This window comes from Anser brachyrhynchus, assembly GCF_964034855.1.
Source record: "Anser brachyrhynchus genome assembly, chromosome: 13".
Lineage (NCBI taxonomy): Eukaryota > Metazoa > Chordata > Aves > Anseriformes > Anatidae > Anser > Anser brachyrhynchus.
The window spans coordinates 18,938,162-18,952,219 of record NC_137708.1 but is presented as its reverse complement, the minus strand read 5'-3'; the positions used below and the strand labels follow the sequence as shown (position 1 = coordinate 18,952,219).

At 38.9% G+C, this 14,058-nt stretch overlaps 1 protein-coding gene across 1 annotated transcript in view; it reads left to right on the top strand.

Annotated features, from left to right (window-relative positions):
- COL4A5 (collagen type IV alpha 5 chain) overlaps positions 1-14,058 on the top strand; it is an 83,685-nt gene that overhangs the window by 36,583 nt on the left and 33,044 nt on the right. The window contains exons 8-23 of the mRNA XM_080553524.1: positions 131-157; positions 1,408-1,488; positions 2,518-2,580; positions 3,081-3,116; positions 3,396-3,437; positions 3,546-3,638; positions 5,869-5,922; positions 6,029-6,085; positions 8,762-8,806; positions 8,907-8,960; positions 9,135-9,176; positions 9,658-9,790; positions 10,623-10,796; positions 11,944-12,027; positions 13,279-13,371; positions 13,950-14,020. Coding sequence (XP_080409650.1) covers positions 131-157; positions 1,408-1,488; positions 2,518-2,580; positions 3,081-3,116; positions 3,396-3,437; positions 3,546-3,638; positions 5,869-5,922; positions 6,029-6,085; positions 8,762-8,806; positions 8,907-8,960; positions 9,135-9,176; positions 9,658-9,790; positions 10,623-10,796; positions 11,944-12,027; positions 13,279-13,371; positions 13,950-14,020 — 1,149 coding nt within the window. The remainder of the gene's footprint in view (positions 1-130; positions 158-1,407; positions 1,489-2,517; positions 2,581-3,080; positions 3,117-3,395; positions 3,438-3,545; positions 3,639-5,868; positions 5,923-6,028; positions 6,086-8,761; positions 8,807-8,906; positions 8,961-9,134; positions 9,177-9,657; positions 9,791-10,622; positions 10,797-11,943; positions 12,028-13,278; positions 13,372-13,949; positions 14,021-14,058) is intronic.

The following is a 14,058-nucleotide window of genomic DNA, read 5'->3' as shown; positions in this document are numbered from 1 at the left end:
ATCTCTTTTTTTAGCCTTCTCCCTTCAACGCTTGCTGCATGCTGTAGATCTGATCAGTGGTTTGCAAATAACATACCAATGATTAATTTTTCTTGATCTTTCTTCTCTTTTTCATTTCTTTTAAACAAAGGGACCTCCTGGCCTGCCAGGTATGAAGGTAAGTGTTCTAAACTCTCACATCTAAGTATTAATCAGGCATGGCTATGCAGTGTGATCTGGCATAAGTAAGCTGCTTGCATTTATTGCAAGACCACGTATGTCCATTGGGATCTGGAGTGACGTTCTGCAAAAAAAAAAAAAAAAAATTGTTTCTAGACCTCTCCAGTGCAACTACCTAGAAATTCTGCAGTAGCTTGTCTCAGTTTTGGTAAGCAGACGTAGCAGACAGTTTTCTGAAGGTCGTTCCCTTGGAAGTGTGAGGGACAGCATCTGTGTTGTGAGGCATCAAGTTAGAAAAATGCTACCAACACCAAAATGCTCTAGTAGTCTACCTGTGTATGCTCAGTAATGCTATTAGAGATTGAGCAGTAGCGACTAAAAATATTCAATGAAGGGAGTGGTGCAATATTTTACATTTCTTTTGAAAATGTGCTCCTGCTGTATAGATCACTTATGTAAATGACTTTTTGTTTCCTAGTGTAAGTAGTCTCATACTCTGATTTTGGACCTTAAGGACTCTTTTTAAGTCTGGTGTTGTTTTTTGTTTTTGTAGCCTTGACCTGGTTTGAGCATGGGTCAAAACATTAGTTTCAGTTCAAAGGTATTTAAAAAGAAGCTTGACCTACAGAGTTATTCCAATAAACTCCTGAAAGGATAGCATAACACGTTGGTGCCAGGAAATGATGACTCTTAAGCTGAATTGTTCTTCTCAGCCCCTTTCTTTGTGAAGATACTAAAATGCAAGCTGTTCACAACACTTAGAAAAGAAAAGATATTCCCTGAAACTGGTAACAAATTGTACTTTAATTTTAGCTCGTGAAGCATGACTATTATACTCAATATTAATCTCATGAGGTGGGACACTGGAAGAAGCTGAAAGCTTTTATTCTGTTGTGTCCTATCTGTTGCTTTCACATGGAGCTAGAATATCTCTTTCTGAAGCATTTGTATTTCAGTCCCCCATAGTCTTTTGGAATTTAGATCTGTGCTGATATATTTGTACACACAAAATGAGCTCTTAGCAGTTGGTAGTTTAGCTATTTAGAAAATCCTTCAAATATGCAAGGATCTCCCTCTTTAAAAGAGTTATTTCTTTGAAGAATCTAATGCTTAAATTGTAAGAGTACTGCTAGGGTATAGGATAACTCTATCAGTTTTAAGAGCCACTGTTTGCATTCTTTGGAGTCAGAATGGTGATAAAGATTTGTTGAAAGTGCTAGTAATTAAAGCCGGCTGTTTTTCTTCTAGGGTGAAGCAGGTGAAATAATTACATCCTTGCTGCCAGGACAGAAGGGTGACCCAGGTTTTCCAGGTCTTCCAGGGATACCTGTAAGTTGTGTAAAGTACTATTGAATTGTGTTCTGCCAAAGAGATGCAATGAAGAGTATTTCAATTACAGCACAATTGGAAAATTTGGTGCTAGGGTTATTTTTAATGTACCTCTATTTTATGGCTTGAGGGAAAGTGCTTTTCTTAATGGGGTGGCCCACAGAGGCCAGAAAAGTCCCCTTTTCAGGAAAGCAGTGTCCAGCAAACAGCAGTACTCAGTTACTGGCTTGCTCCTCTGTTTTCCTTTCCTGTTACCACTTCTCAGACATTCTCTGTATCAATTCTGGATTTTTCCTTCCCTTCCTTACCCTGAGGTAAAGTAAGTAACATCTACATTTTTGAGCTGCAGCCACTATTTTCAATGGTGGGAAGAAAGGGCAATGTCTCAGCTGTTCTCCTCATGTTGCACCTCCTGAGTAGTGTTTCTGTTCTCCCAGCAGTCTTCTGTGAAAACAGCTAGTGACTCCAGGCCCTGTGCTTCCCCACTGAGCCATTCATTGCTTTAGTGTAAGAACAAGGGGAGCAGAAAATGAGTCTATCAGCCTGCACTGGAGAGAAGCCAGAAACTCCCATTTCCTGGTACAGAGAGGCAAGCCCCAGGCTATTCTGACCAGACTGAGCCTGTTAGCATTTCTGTTCCTCTGATCTGTGCTTTCCTATTGTCTGTTTCTGGCTGGGCGGAATTACAAAGTTTTTTGTTGTTCTCTCTCAGTGCATTGAAGAGAAAGAAAGAGCAAAAGTAGTTCAAAACAAACAAAAAAGCATTCCCTTATCCAAGCCAGAGAGATGTATTGATGTTGAGAGCAGAACACTCCTGGCACAGCACACACTCCTTTAGGCTTTTCATCAACAACAAATTGGTAGGTCAGTGGTCAGCAACTTTGATTTGACATGCGTGGGATGTCAGCTGTGGGTTGTTCTTTTTTTTCCATGAAGGTCTTGCATTTGGCCTGCTATTTTTATTTTATTTATTTATTTATTTTTTGTAATAAGGTTCCTCTCTGATAGCCTCCTCCACTTTTTCAACAGGGCCCACCTGGCTCTACGGGAATACCAGGTCCAGTTGGCCCTCCAGGGCCCCCAGGTTTGACGGTAAGTTTCTTAGCCTGTTACCCTTAAAATGTTAAATGGGGCGGTTGCTTCTTTGTTTCATGTCCTCAGAGGCGCAAATAGGCAAAGTGCAGAGGTTTTGGTAGCTGTGACTTGGTATGAATACAGTAGCAACCATGCACTCAGTTGACCCTGGAGCTGCTACTGTGCACATTTAAATGTGATACATTTTAAACACTCGGCCTGTTCCCAGAGCTCTTTTTGCTTTAAATCATCAAATCTTTGTGCAGGCCCCATATCGGTGTGAAACCCCAGAATCAAGATTTAGCTTATTTAGACCTGTATTTTTACTCCTTTCGTGTTTAATACCTATTTAATTGTATTTGAACCTCTCACTTAGTTTCTGATCTATCCGTTAAGTTTAGTAGCATGAAGAGCAGCACTTAAAGGCAGGCATATCCATGTGCCTTGTCAACATGGGTATAAAAGTAGACATGCAAAGTGCTTAATAGAATGACTTTTGTTTTCTTTTTTTTTAATAGGGACCTCCTGGTCCACCAGGGCTACCAGGACCTAAGGTATTTTCTTTCCTTCATTGATGGTGGTGGTTGGCTTTGTTTTGTTGTTTGTTTTGGTGTTTTGTTGTTTGTTTTGGTGTTTTGTTGTTTGTTTTGGTGTTTTGTTGTTTGTTTTGGTGTTTTGTTGTTTGTTTTGGTGTTTTGTTGTTTGTTTTGGTGTTTTGTTGTTTGTTTTGGTGTTTTGTTGTTTGTTTTGGTGTTTTGTTGTTGTTGTTGTTATTTGTTTGGCTTTTTGTTCATTTGTGAATTCTAAGGTCTGACAAGTTTGGCTTCTTGCAGGGTAATATGGGTTTGAATTTCCAAGGACCCAAAGGTGAAAAAGTGAGTAGGTGATCATGATGATATTTTTCGTTATTACTTTCAAGATACTTATGCATGCTATTTTGGCTTGTACTGCCTGTAGCAAACTGCTGTCTTCTTGCACATTAGGGTGAACAAGGTCTTCAGGGACCTCCAGGGCCACCAGGACAAATTGGAGAACAGAAGAGACCAAATGACATTGAGTTTCAGAAAGGAGATCAGGTGAGTGGGAAACTGTACCCATCTGCAATGAATGTGATCAAGCTGCAGCCTCCTTTGGTTTGGCTCATATATACTCATGTCCTGCTCACTGTACAGAGCTTCAGTTATTTTTCCTAAAGTACAGAATGTTTCAAGTCTGAGTAGTTTTCCTTTAATAGAAGGCATGCCAGTTGCATTAGCTCAGTTACTTCTCTTACTAAAGTAACTGTCCTGCAGAACAAACTGTCTCAGAGGAAGTTCGTAGTAACAGTAAAAGCAGTTAAACTGCTCTCATTCCTTGGAACACTGAAATTGAGATTTTCAAAGCTGTGAGGATTTTGATTCCCACTAATTAACCAGCTCTGTCATCTATTGTGAAGAAGCCTTTCAAAAGTTTTAACTCAATTTCTTTTTTCTTTTGTCTTATTTTTATTATTATTTTTATTATTAGTGATGTCCTTTCTTCCTTGTGGTCTCAATAAAGTGTTTTCCCTGTTTCTGGCCTCTCAAAAGTAATATCAAGCCATATTGTGGCAGTAAACTCAAACTGTTGGTTTGATTTGTATGGGTCCTTCGCCACCCGTAAGTGCCAAAACATCACTGGGACAATGCCATTTTTAATGTCACTACATTTCTTCCTTTTATCTTCACTGGGTTCTGGGTTCAAGTTAGAGACAATCTGAACACCACCAGCAGGGTTATGGGTGCATGAATTTCATTTTTTCTTTGAAGCATCTGTGGTATGTTCAAATACCACCCTGAGTAGTAGAAGGACTAAGGTAGACATTTTGAGGCAAGAGTGGTGAGTGGCCATTTTTATGGTCTGGTTATTTTGCAAATGTCACTGTGGTAACTGAGCTCCTACATAACTTTAAACTATTAGTTTCCTCCATCTGTTTTTGGGTCAATTTCTTGCTTTCTACCTTTTCATCTTGAGAAATGTGTCTGAGAGAAGAAAGCTTTGGTGGGCAGCAATATTTTGTGTTGATGGGGTGTAGGACTCTTCTGCTGTGTTTCATCTTTATCAAAACCATTTGTTACCCTGCCTTTCAGAAGAACATTAGGCACCAGTAAGGCATTCCCTAGAGCTATCCACTGATGCACATTTGCAATGTGCAGTCATCCTAGAAAGGTCTCAGTCCCTGGTTTTGGCTCTTTTTTTTGTTACTGAATGGTAGGAGAGAGAAGGTAAAGAGCATTGCATGTCTGTATAGTTCTAGCAGGACAAGAGGTAATGTTTTGACCACCCTATAGTTGAAACAAAAATGCAGCTGATTTTAGCAGGGTCAGACTAATGCATCTGTGTCGTCAGGGATCTCTGAAGGATTAATTTTGCTGAAATTAAGTTATATAAAAGTACAAAATCAAAGTGTTCTAGCTACGTTTCCGTATAAAGCAATAAGACGTAGTCTGAGCACATTGTCTTTGACCAACGTTGACAATGATTTCAAGGTTTAAAGACTTATTTATATTGCAACAAAAGTTATACTTGGTAGTGTAAAATGAGCAAAAAAAAATCATATTACGTTTAGGTTTCTGTGAAGCACACACAAGGTTCTGATGTGTATCTCCACCTATGACCTCTGATGACTGAAAAATCAAGTGTAAGAATGGGCTTGTATAAGTCTAGGAGCTGTGGAAGGGAAAAAAGACTGCACAAAAAGCTTTTGTGGATTCAACAGCCTGTAACTTTTTGTTTAGGTTGATGTTGAAGAAAGATATTTTATTATCTTGTTTATAGGTGTAACAAGACAAAACGGAAACCCTAACTTTTTCACACAGTGATTTTGACGCTTTTCTGACAAGCATGCTCCTAATGGCCTCACAACTTCAGCAACTGCCAGCAATCTAATGACTGTTGCTCCTGTAATTTCAGCAGGATCTGGCATTTGTTCTATCTGTCCTTCCTTTCTTTATTCCTTCTTTTTATTATTGTATAGCAGCTGCAGACCACCAAACCAGCTGCTGCAGTGCACGCAGGAGGCATATATGTCCTAGTGGAGTGAATCATCTAAACAAACAGGATGAGCAGCTAATAAACTTTACAGTTGCACTTGACGATCTGCACAAATAAAGAATTGATGAGATCCCTTACTGGTCATAGTACTTGGAAATCTAAATGACAGAAAAAAAAATTATTTTAAAGTGTGTGTGAATATATATATGCATATGTGTGTGTATATGTATATCAACTGAGATACTAGGGAGTGGTAGAGGCTTAATCCTCTTTTTCTTTTCTCATGCTTGACAGGGTATTCCAGGTGATCCAGGCCCACCAGGACTTCCTGGGCCACAAGGCCCTCCTGTGAGTAGTTCTCTTCTAGTTCTTTTTTGTTTCATCTGTATCAGAGCTGTAAATTCATTCTACTCAGGCTTATGGGCTCAGTTTAAGATGATGTTTGTGTGTCCAGGGTCTTCCCGGTGGCATAAAAGGTGAAAAAGGTGAGCAAGGAGAACCAGGCAAAAGAGTAAGTAGTCTATTTAACCAAACGTTTATCTTTCCAATCAATGTTATCTTTGAGAATTAAACAAATGTTGAAATCAGGTGAGGCCTTCAGCCTCTGGGTAAGAAACATTTTTTTTTTTTTTCCTCCCCATAACCTGGCAACCTAATATATGACCTATCTGGTTCATGGTGTAATGCTTCTAGCTCTGGATCTCTCAGGGCTTTCTGATAGAATTATTGTTGTGGTTTAACCCGGCTGGCAGCTAAACACCACACAGCCGTTCGCTCACCCTCCCCCCTCCCTCTCTGGGATGGGGGAGAGAAACGGGAAAGTGAAGCCTGTGAGTTGAGATAAAGACAGTTTATTAAGACAGGAAAATAATAATAACAATAATAATAATAATAGTGATAATGGTAATAGTATTAACAATAATAATGTGTAAGAAAACAAGTGATGCACAATGCAATTGCTCACCACCCGCTGACCGATGCCCAGCCTATTCCCGAGCAGCCAGCCCCCCACCCCGGCCAGCCACCCCTATATATTGTTTAGCATGACGTCAGATGGTATGGAATACCCCTTTGGCCAGTTTGGGTCAGCTGTCCTGGGTCTGTCCCCTCCCAGCTCCTGCTGCACCCCCAGCCTGCTCGCTGGCAGGACAGAGCAAGAAGCCGAAAAGTCCTTGGCCTGGTGTAAACACTGCTCTGCAACAATTAAAACATCAGCATGTTATCAGCGCTCTTCTCATCCTAATCCAAAACATAGCACCCTACCAGCTACTATGAGCTACTTAACTCTGTCCTAACTGGAACCAGGACAATTATCTATATGTAGATCTTAGTCTGGGGGGATGGAAAACTAATTTGAATTATGGTATCTGGTTACATGTGGAGACCTGCTTCAAAGTTGTTGGACTCCTTGGCTGAAGCAGCAGTTTTCTGTTTCCTTTTAGAGAGGGGCTTCATTCAGTTTGCTATTTACTGGGTTGCCCATGCAGCATGAGATTGCTGTATTTCTAAGCTGGTCTATGTAAACTCATTCTCAGTGGGTTTGCTTGTGAGGTTAGTCACAAAAACAAGTCTTTGAACATCGCATTAAGACCAAAAGTCCATTTGCCACTTCTCAAGTGACTACTTCTGTTTATGTACTAACTGGGGAGGGGACGAGTCAGGATAGCTGCATCTGGGAACAGCATGAATCACTTTGTTCCTGTCTAGACTCAATCCATCCTGAAATTTAAATTTCCTTGAATATCACAGCTCAGTAAAGCTGAGGAAGACTATAGAGGTGTTAAGAAATAGAATGAAAATAACATGGTTTGGACTGGCAAAGAAAAGAAAAGCTGCTACCAGTTCAAAGCATTCTGTATTCTCACTTTCATAGCTCCTGAACCTATATTAATGTCAATATAATGGGCTTCTTTGAAAACCATGACACAGGTCTTGCTCTGGTTAATTGGACAATATATAAACACTGTTTAGAAACCATACTAGTATTAGGTTTTCCAATTTCCATAGGAAATAAAGGACATGGAAGAAAAATCTCCAGTGTTCTAGATAAATTTCTTGTTAATTGCTGAGATTTCTGGGTAGGCTTTGATTTGCCTTCTCATATATACATAAGAAATTAGGCAGATTTACAAAGCCAAAATTCTCATTATATTTTGAATTGTATTTTCCAAGTTGCTTCTCTCTGCAAAAGTAATTGGGAACCACATAAATTTGCAAAGATGGGAAAGGATAAAAATCCCAAATGGATATGTCAGATGCTTTTTGCCGGAAGTTTGTTTACCAACATTTTTCTTTTTTATTGCTCTGAATGTTGCATATTTAACATGCAGTTTTGCTGTTAAGTGACTCTAAAACTGGATTTTAGAGTTTCATATTATGTTTTATGGCTGAGACACATTTCAATTTGTTTATTTTTGAGAATCAGAAATAATCACAAATATTAAAGACTTCACAGATCACATTATAGTATACTAGATCTGTCTGGTCTTGCTATCAACTTCTCCTTGATTGAGAGTTAATCGTGTCACTATGGTGAAACTCAATCCCTAGTGTATTTCCACCAGGTGTCCCCCGTTCTTACTGCTTCTGTAATGCTAACAGCAGGCTTCTGTTTGTCTCACCCAGCGGATGGTCTGGAATAAAATGCAGCTTGCACTACTTTCATTGTAGCCATGACCAATCCATTCAGCAAAAATGTTTTTAGAATTTGCTTTGAGCAGAATAGGACTTTATATTTTTATTGATACTGTTCTTCAGAAAATTGCATTTAGTTTAAGGGATAGTTAACATTCAAACACAGACATATTTGGTTTTAGTTTCACTGGCCACAGTGTGCTAATTTCCTAATTACATACTGTGTTCTGTTTTCCAAGTAAAGGAACTTCTCTAATGTTAAAATAAAGGGAATTATTAAATGCAAGAAATTAGTTAATTGAAGATCATTTCATGCTGTATTCACACAGCGTTTCTTAGAGACTTGTCATGTTTTCGTGCCCTGTTTTTCAAAAAGAAAACCTCACTTCAGATAGCTCAGTTGATTCTACTTGGTTAGTATCTTTGAGGTATATGTCATAAGAACTGCATTCTAGAGAAAGTTTAGTTTCTTAAAAAATGGGAAGTAACTTTATTTCCACAAAAGTTTTTCACTTTTGAAGCATTTTATTTCAATGCGTATTTGTCTTTGAAGGGAAAGCCTGGCAAAGATGGAGAACCTGGTCAGCCTGGTAGGGATGTGAGTACCTCATAAATTTCTAAACTCAGCGGACTACCTACAAGTTTTTTTTCTGATATGAAGAAGATCTGATTGTGATTATCCTTCTCCTTTCTTGAAGGGTTTACCTGGTGGGCCTGGAGTTAATGGTGCTCCAGGAAGAGATGGCGAAAAGGTATGCCGAGTTGTCATTATTGCTATAGTAGCTTGTAAACCTGCCATCATTTAGTTCAGTTCTGGCTGAGTAGTAATTGCATTGCCTGTGCTGCTAGAGTGTTGAGGAATATTTGCTATAATTATCTTGTATTCTAATGTGCAATGTAAAAAATGCTCTTAATTTCATTTGTAGGGTGAAAAAGGTGACACTGGTCCTCCTGGTCCCCCTGGAAGTGTAAGTTCCTGTTCCATTCTTTTCCCTCTGCATTTGGTTGACAGCGTGTCTCATCATAGTTCTGGGGTGACAGTGAGTCACATCTCCAGGTACAAACAAAAACTAACAGCACCAGCAAAGTTTTCATATGCTCACTAATAGAAATAATTATATCCTTCTTTTGAGATAGATCCTGTGCTCTAGGATTTGCAAGGCTACAAAACCAAGGGTAGACTATTACCTCAAACCAGCAGAAATTGAGGCAGCTCCACTGAAGCCTTTTCTAACCATATTGTCCTGGCAATAAAGGTACTTTCTATTGGAAGTACTTTTTGCTGTAATTTTACTAGGTAATTCAGTGGAGTGGGAAAAGCATCTTGTCATTAGTATAAGGTTCAAAGTACGTTTAACTTTTCGTCCCTTACATCTCTTTATCTTTTCAGTGACTTTTCTTGGCTTAGTAATTAACAAACTGTTTCACATGAACATGAAACATTTACAGGTCATTTCAAGACCAGGCATTGATGCAACAGTGGGACCAAAAGGTAGCAAAGGATTGCCAGGACTCCCAGGAGCCAAAGGGGAGCGTGGATTCTCTGGTAGGCCAGGCCCACCCGGCTTGCCGGGTTCTCCAGGTAGGAGTGTAAGCATTAAAATAAGTTGTATATTCAAATGTATGAATGGATATTTAGCTTCATGGTCTTTTCACATTCCTTTTGACAGAAGGACTGAGCAGAAAGTAAAGGCAAAACTATTTAGAGCTACTTCTAAATGTCCTTTGCTCGTGGGGATAATATGAGGAATTCTGAACATTCGTTACCCCTGCTGTGGTGAACAAAGGATGCTAATCATCAATGCTGTCGAACATCCTAGCTTAACAGTCTTAGAGTTAATTTATGTCATATCAGTTACCCATAAGGCTCATTATGCATTGCATTGTACAGAGAAAGTACTGTGTACCAGAAGTCTGGTACCTGGCCATCAAATCTAATCTTTGCTGCAGATTGGCCAGTAACAAAGGAAGGGGTGATCTGAGTCTACAATGGGAGTGCATGATGACACCTGGATTTATCTTATATATGCACAGAGAAGAATATTATGACTGTAATGTTACAGCATGTAAATGTTTTAAATGTGGTTTTTTTTTCCATCAGTCCTTCCTTTCATATGTCTTTTTGTGTTTTTTTTTGGTTTGTTTTTCCTTTTTTTCTTCATAAAATGTTTGCTTAGTTGTTGAATTTCAGCTCAATTTTTCAAACAAAAATCTCTGCAAATAGAAAATGTGCATGTGTCAAACTGCACATCAACATGTAGATTTTAATTCCATAAAAAAAAATCATGATGTACTTACACAGAAAGACAGAGCCTTATCTGTAGCATGCTATTCGTCATCTATCATTGTCATCCTTACAAAAAAGGTAATTTAAACCTTTGAGCTACCAAGTAACTAAGTTCTTCCCACCGTAGGGGTCACTACTGTTGGGCCTCCTGGCCCTCCTGGCTTACCTGGTGAGAGAGGACAGAAGGGAGATCCAGGTTTACCTGGTGTTTCTATTCCTGGACAGCCTGGACTTGATGGACCACGGGGACCTCCAGGACCTCCAGGTCCTCCGGGACCACCTGCACCATCTGTTCCTCCTGGTGAGTGATGATCATATAGACAGCAAAGAGAAGAGAGTGAATAGCTTTGACATCCATTCTTGTTGTTGTTAATTCTTCCTCCAGAGATGTAGTTTATCAGCAGCTGAAGCCCACAAGGTTCCAAGCTATTCATATGTCCTCCAAGTCACTCCCATTGCAAATCAGGACATTTGTAGGAGAGCTCTAGCCATAAAGATGATTACAGAATTTTTGAATTCAATAGTGTGGGTTGCAGTCTGGCTTTATCATGCTTCTTTCTACCTCAGGTAGCCCTGCCTTGACTGATCAATGAGATTCAGCTAGACTGGAGGAGGATAAATCTTTTCAGGCTTGCGGGACCTTTGTGCTAACTCGCACAGTAATGACAGTTCTCCAGAGCCAGACAGATCTGGTCCAGTTGTACAAAATTAAGTATTTTTCCCAATTGATGTTAAATCCAATTTGATCCAACTAATGAAAATTACATTAAAATTTACACATAAGGCAGGAGGTAACCACTTTGCTTTCTTGAATAAACTTAGCTTTTGTGATATCATCTAATCCGTGCTTGGAGGGGCTATGGTACCAGAAGAGTCAGAGGAGTAACTTTTGACAGAATTCCAGTTTCATTTCATAAATATTCTAGTGTGTAAACCATACAAAATTAGCTTGAGAGTGGACACTTGGGGTGAAAGCTTCTAGATCATATCTGGGATAAGGGAAGTGGGAAATGGGAGATGGAATTGAGAACTGGAAGGCTGTGGTGGAGATAGGCTAACGTGGTTTGGAGAGGAATCCAATGTCTAGATGGCATTAGCATCTTAATTCCCCTCAATTTGATGACATTTTGTATGTGTGTTTTCATGATCCTAAGCTAAATGTAGTGTAGAGGTGGACATGGACAGGCTGTGGGAAGGAGGTTGTGAAACAAAGCTGTTGATTGTTGTATAATATCCACTGATTTGTTTTCTTTGGAGTTTGGATTACATAGATGGGTTTTAGTAAGCAGCCCTGTGTCTGAATTACAACAGTGTTTGGTCCGTGATCATGTGTTTATATTAGAATATACACACGCAAATACTCTAAGTACTTTTTTTTTTCCTGAATACATGTATTTGGTGCTGCTGTCAGTCTAACACAAACTGATGATTAAACTTCTGCTTCTTAGGTGAAGGGTTATGTGAGCAGGGGCCACCAGGTCCTCCAGGAATTCCAGGACAACAAGGCTTTACAGGGGAGCGAGGCCAAAAAGGTGCAGTGTCATGGCTATGGCTTTTTTTTTCTTCTCTTTTTGTTAAAGCTTGTTAAAGAATGTAGCCTGCATTAAATGAGGGTGAATAGTGTCTCTTTCCAGTAGGGTTGTGTGCAGATGTTTTACATTTCTGAGCAAGAAATCTTTTTGTTTGAGCTTAGGATAGTCTCTAGTGTAAAAGCACAGGAATCTCAAAGTGACCGACGGTATAACCAATCTGAATGCAAGCCTAGTATGGGTCGTGATTAAAGTAAAATGGAGCTTCAGGTTTATAAGTACCTTCCAGGTAGATAGAAACTAAATACGTTTGTAACAGCAATTGCCAACTCCATGTGAGAAAGTTTTATACTTCATGAATAATTTTAACAGTTTTTATGGAAATCAACACTGAAATTGTAAATGCAACATTCATAATTTGAGTTGGTCAGTCTAGAATGAGTTTGTCTGTTTGTTCGGTAAGCAAAGAAAGACATCTTTAATGTGTATCCTTGTTTCCAAAAAGACAACCTTGCAATGAGGATGCTGATATGGGTAAGTGAGAATCTTTTCCTAGCTCAACCATGGACATCTTAGATGACTTTGAGCATCTTGATTTTGTACTTTATTCAAACAGAAGTATTTTTTTTTCCTGGAGATTGTAAGGATTAATTATCCTTAATGAAGTCCTTAGATACTGCAGTGATGAATGTCATAGAAACGTCATAGAATGACATGCCTGTATGTGAATGAAATTCCTAAACTTCTTGAAACCGTTCCTTCTGTGTTTTTTGGTTGTTTTTTTTTTTTTTTTTAATTGTATATGTTTAGCCTACTGTCAAGTCAATGAGATATTCCCAATATTTATTTTGCACTCTTGGAGTTTAAAGTTTAGGATTTGGGTATATGTGTTTTAGAGTTGTAGTTTAAAGTATCAAATACCTACTTTGGAAGATGACTCTTTTGCTAAGAATCCACAGTTTCGTTCTTGATTATTGAAAGCATATTTTCTGTTCTGTTTTGTTTCATTCTGCACAATCCTAAGTAAATTCTAATCATATCTGACTGTTGGTTCTCTGACTCCTAGCAGCCAAAAAGCTTCAGTTTGGCCTTCATGGGGGAAGCCTTCTAATATTTAAGCCATCATATAATTACGTAAATTCACTTTGAACTTGATACTACAGGCCAGTAGCAAGAAAGCAGTTGCTGTTGTGCTAGAATTTTTAATGTTTTCGAAGATGCTTAAGTATACTTTTTTAATGCAACTCTTCATAGGTGATCAAGGAGACACATGCTTCAATTGTATAGGAACCGGAATATCTGGGCCTCCTGGGGAGAGAGGACCACCGGGACCTCCAGGTAGTCCAGGTAAGGCTATGGTCTTCATTATTTTGCTTAATATATTCCATAAAGCTACCTTCATGTTTGAGTATCTATGTATAACACTAATAATTTATTGTGTATTGTGTGCAAATTCAGTTGCACAGTTGACACCTCTGATATATAGGTGGTCCATGTCCTATCTTGCCCAGCTGGGAAGTGTTATAAAGAAACAGACTGCACATATGTAAAATAAGCACTTAGTTTTGAAAATCTGGTCTTTCAAAAATAATTTATCTGATCAAAGATGGGCTTACAAGCATTCTGCCCGTTGAAGTTGTATGGCTTGACGTAGATTTAACTGAAAGAGAAAAATTAATTTCTATTGCTTGCTATTCCTGAAATGATAGAGGAGATGGAGCTTTGTAAGTGGGACATTTTTGGGCACTACTGATTTAACTTAGAGTTACAAATTTTGTTCTGCCCAAGTAAAATTAAGTTTTCCAGAAACACTTGCTAAACCTTGCCTGGTTTTAAAACAACTTAAATATTATCTTGTAGAAACAGTATGTTTGGTATTTACAGGTTCTATAGTTTTACATTTTAACTTTTTCTACACTACTCAGGTTCTCCTGGTTTTCCTGGACCAAAAGGTGAAAAGGGGCTTCCAGGATTAACTGGCCTTGTAGGGCCACCAGTAAGTGGTGCTGTTATGTTTTGTTGGGAAAACAGTAT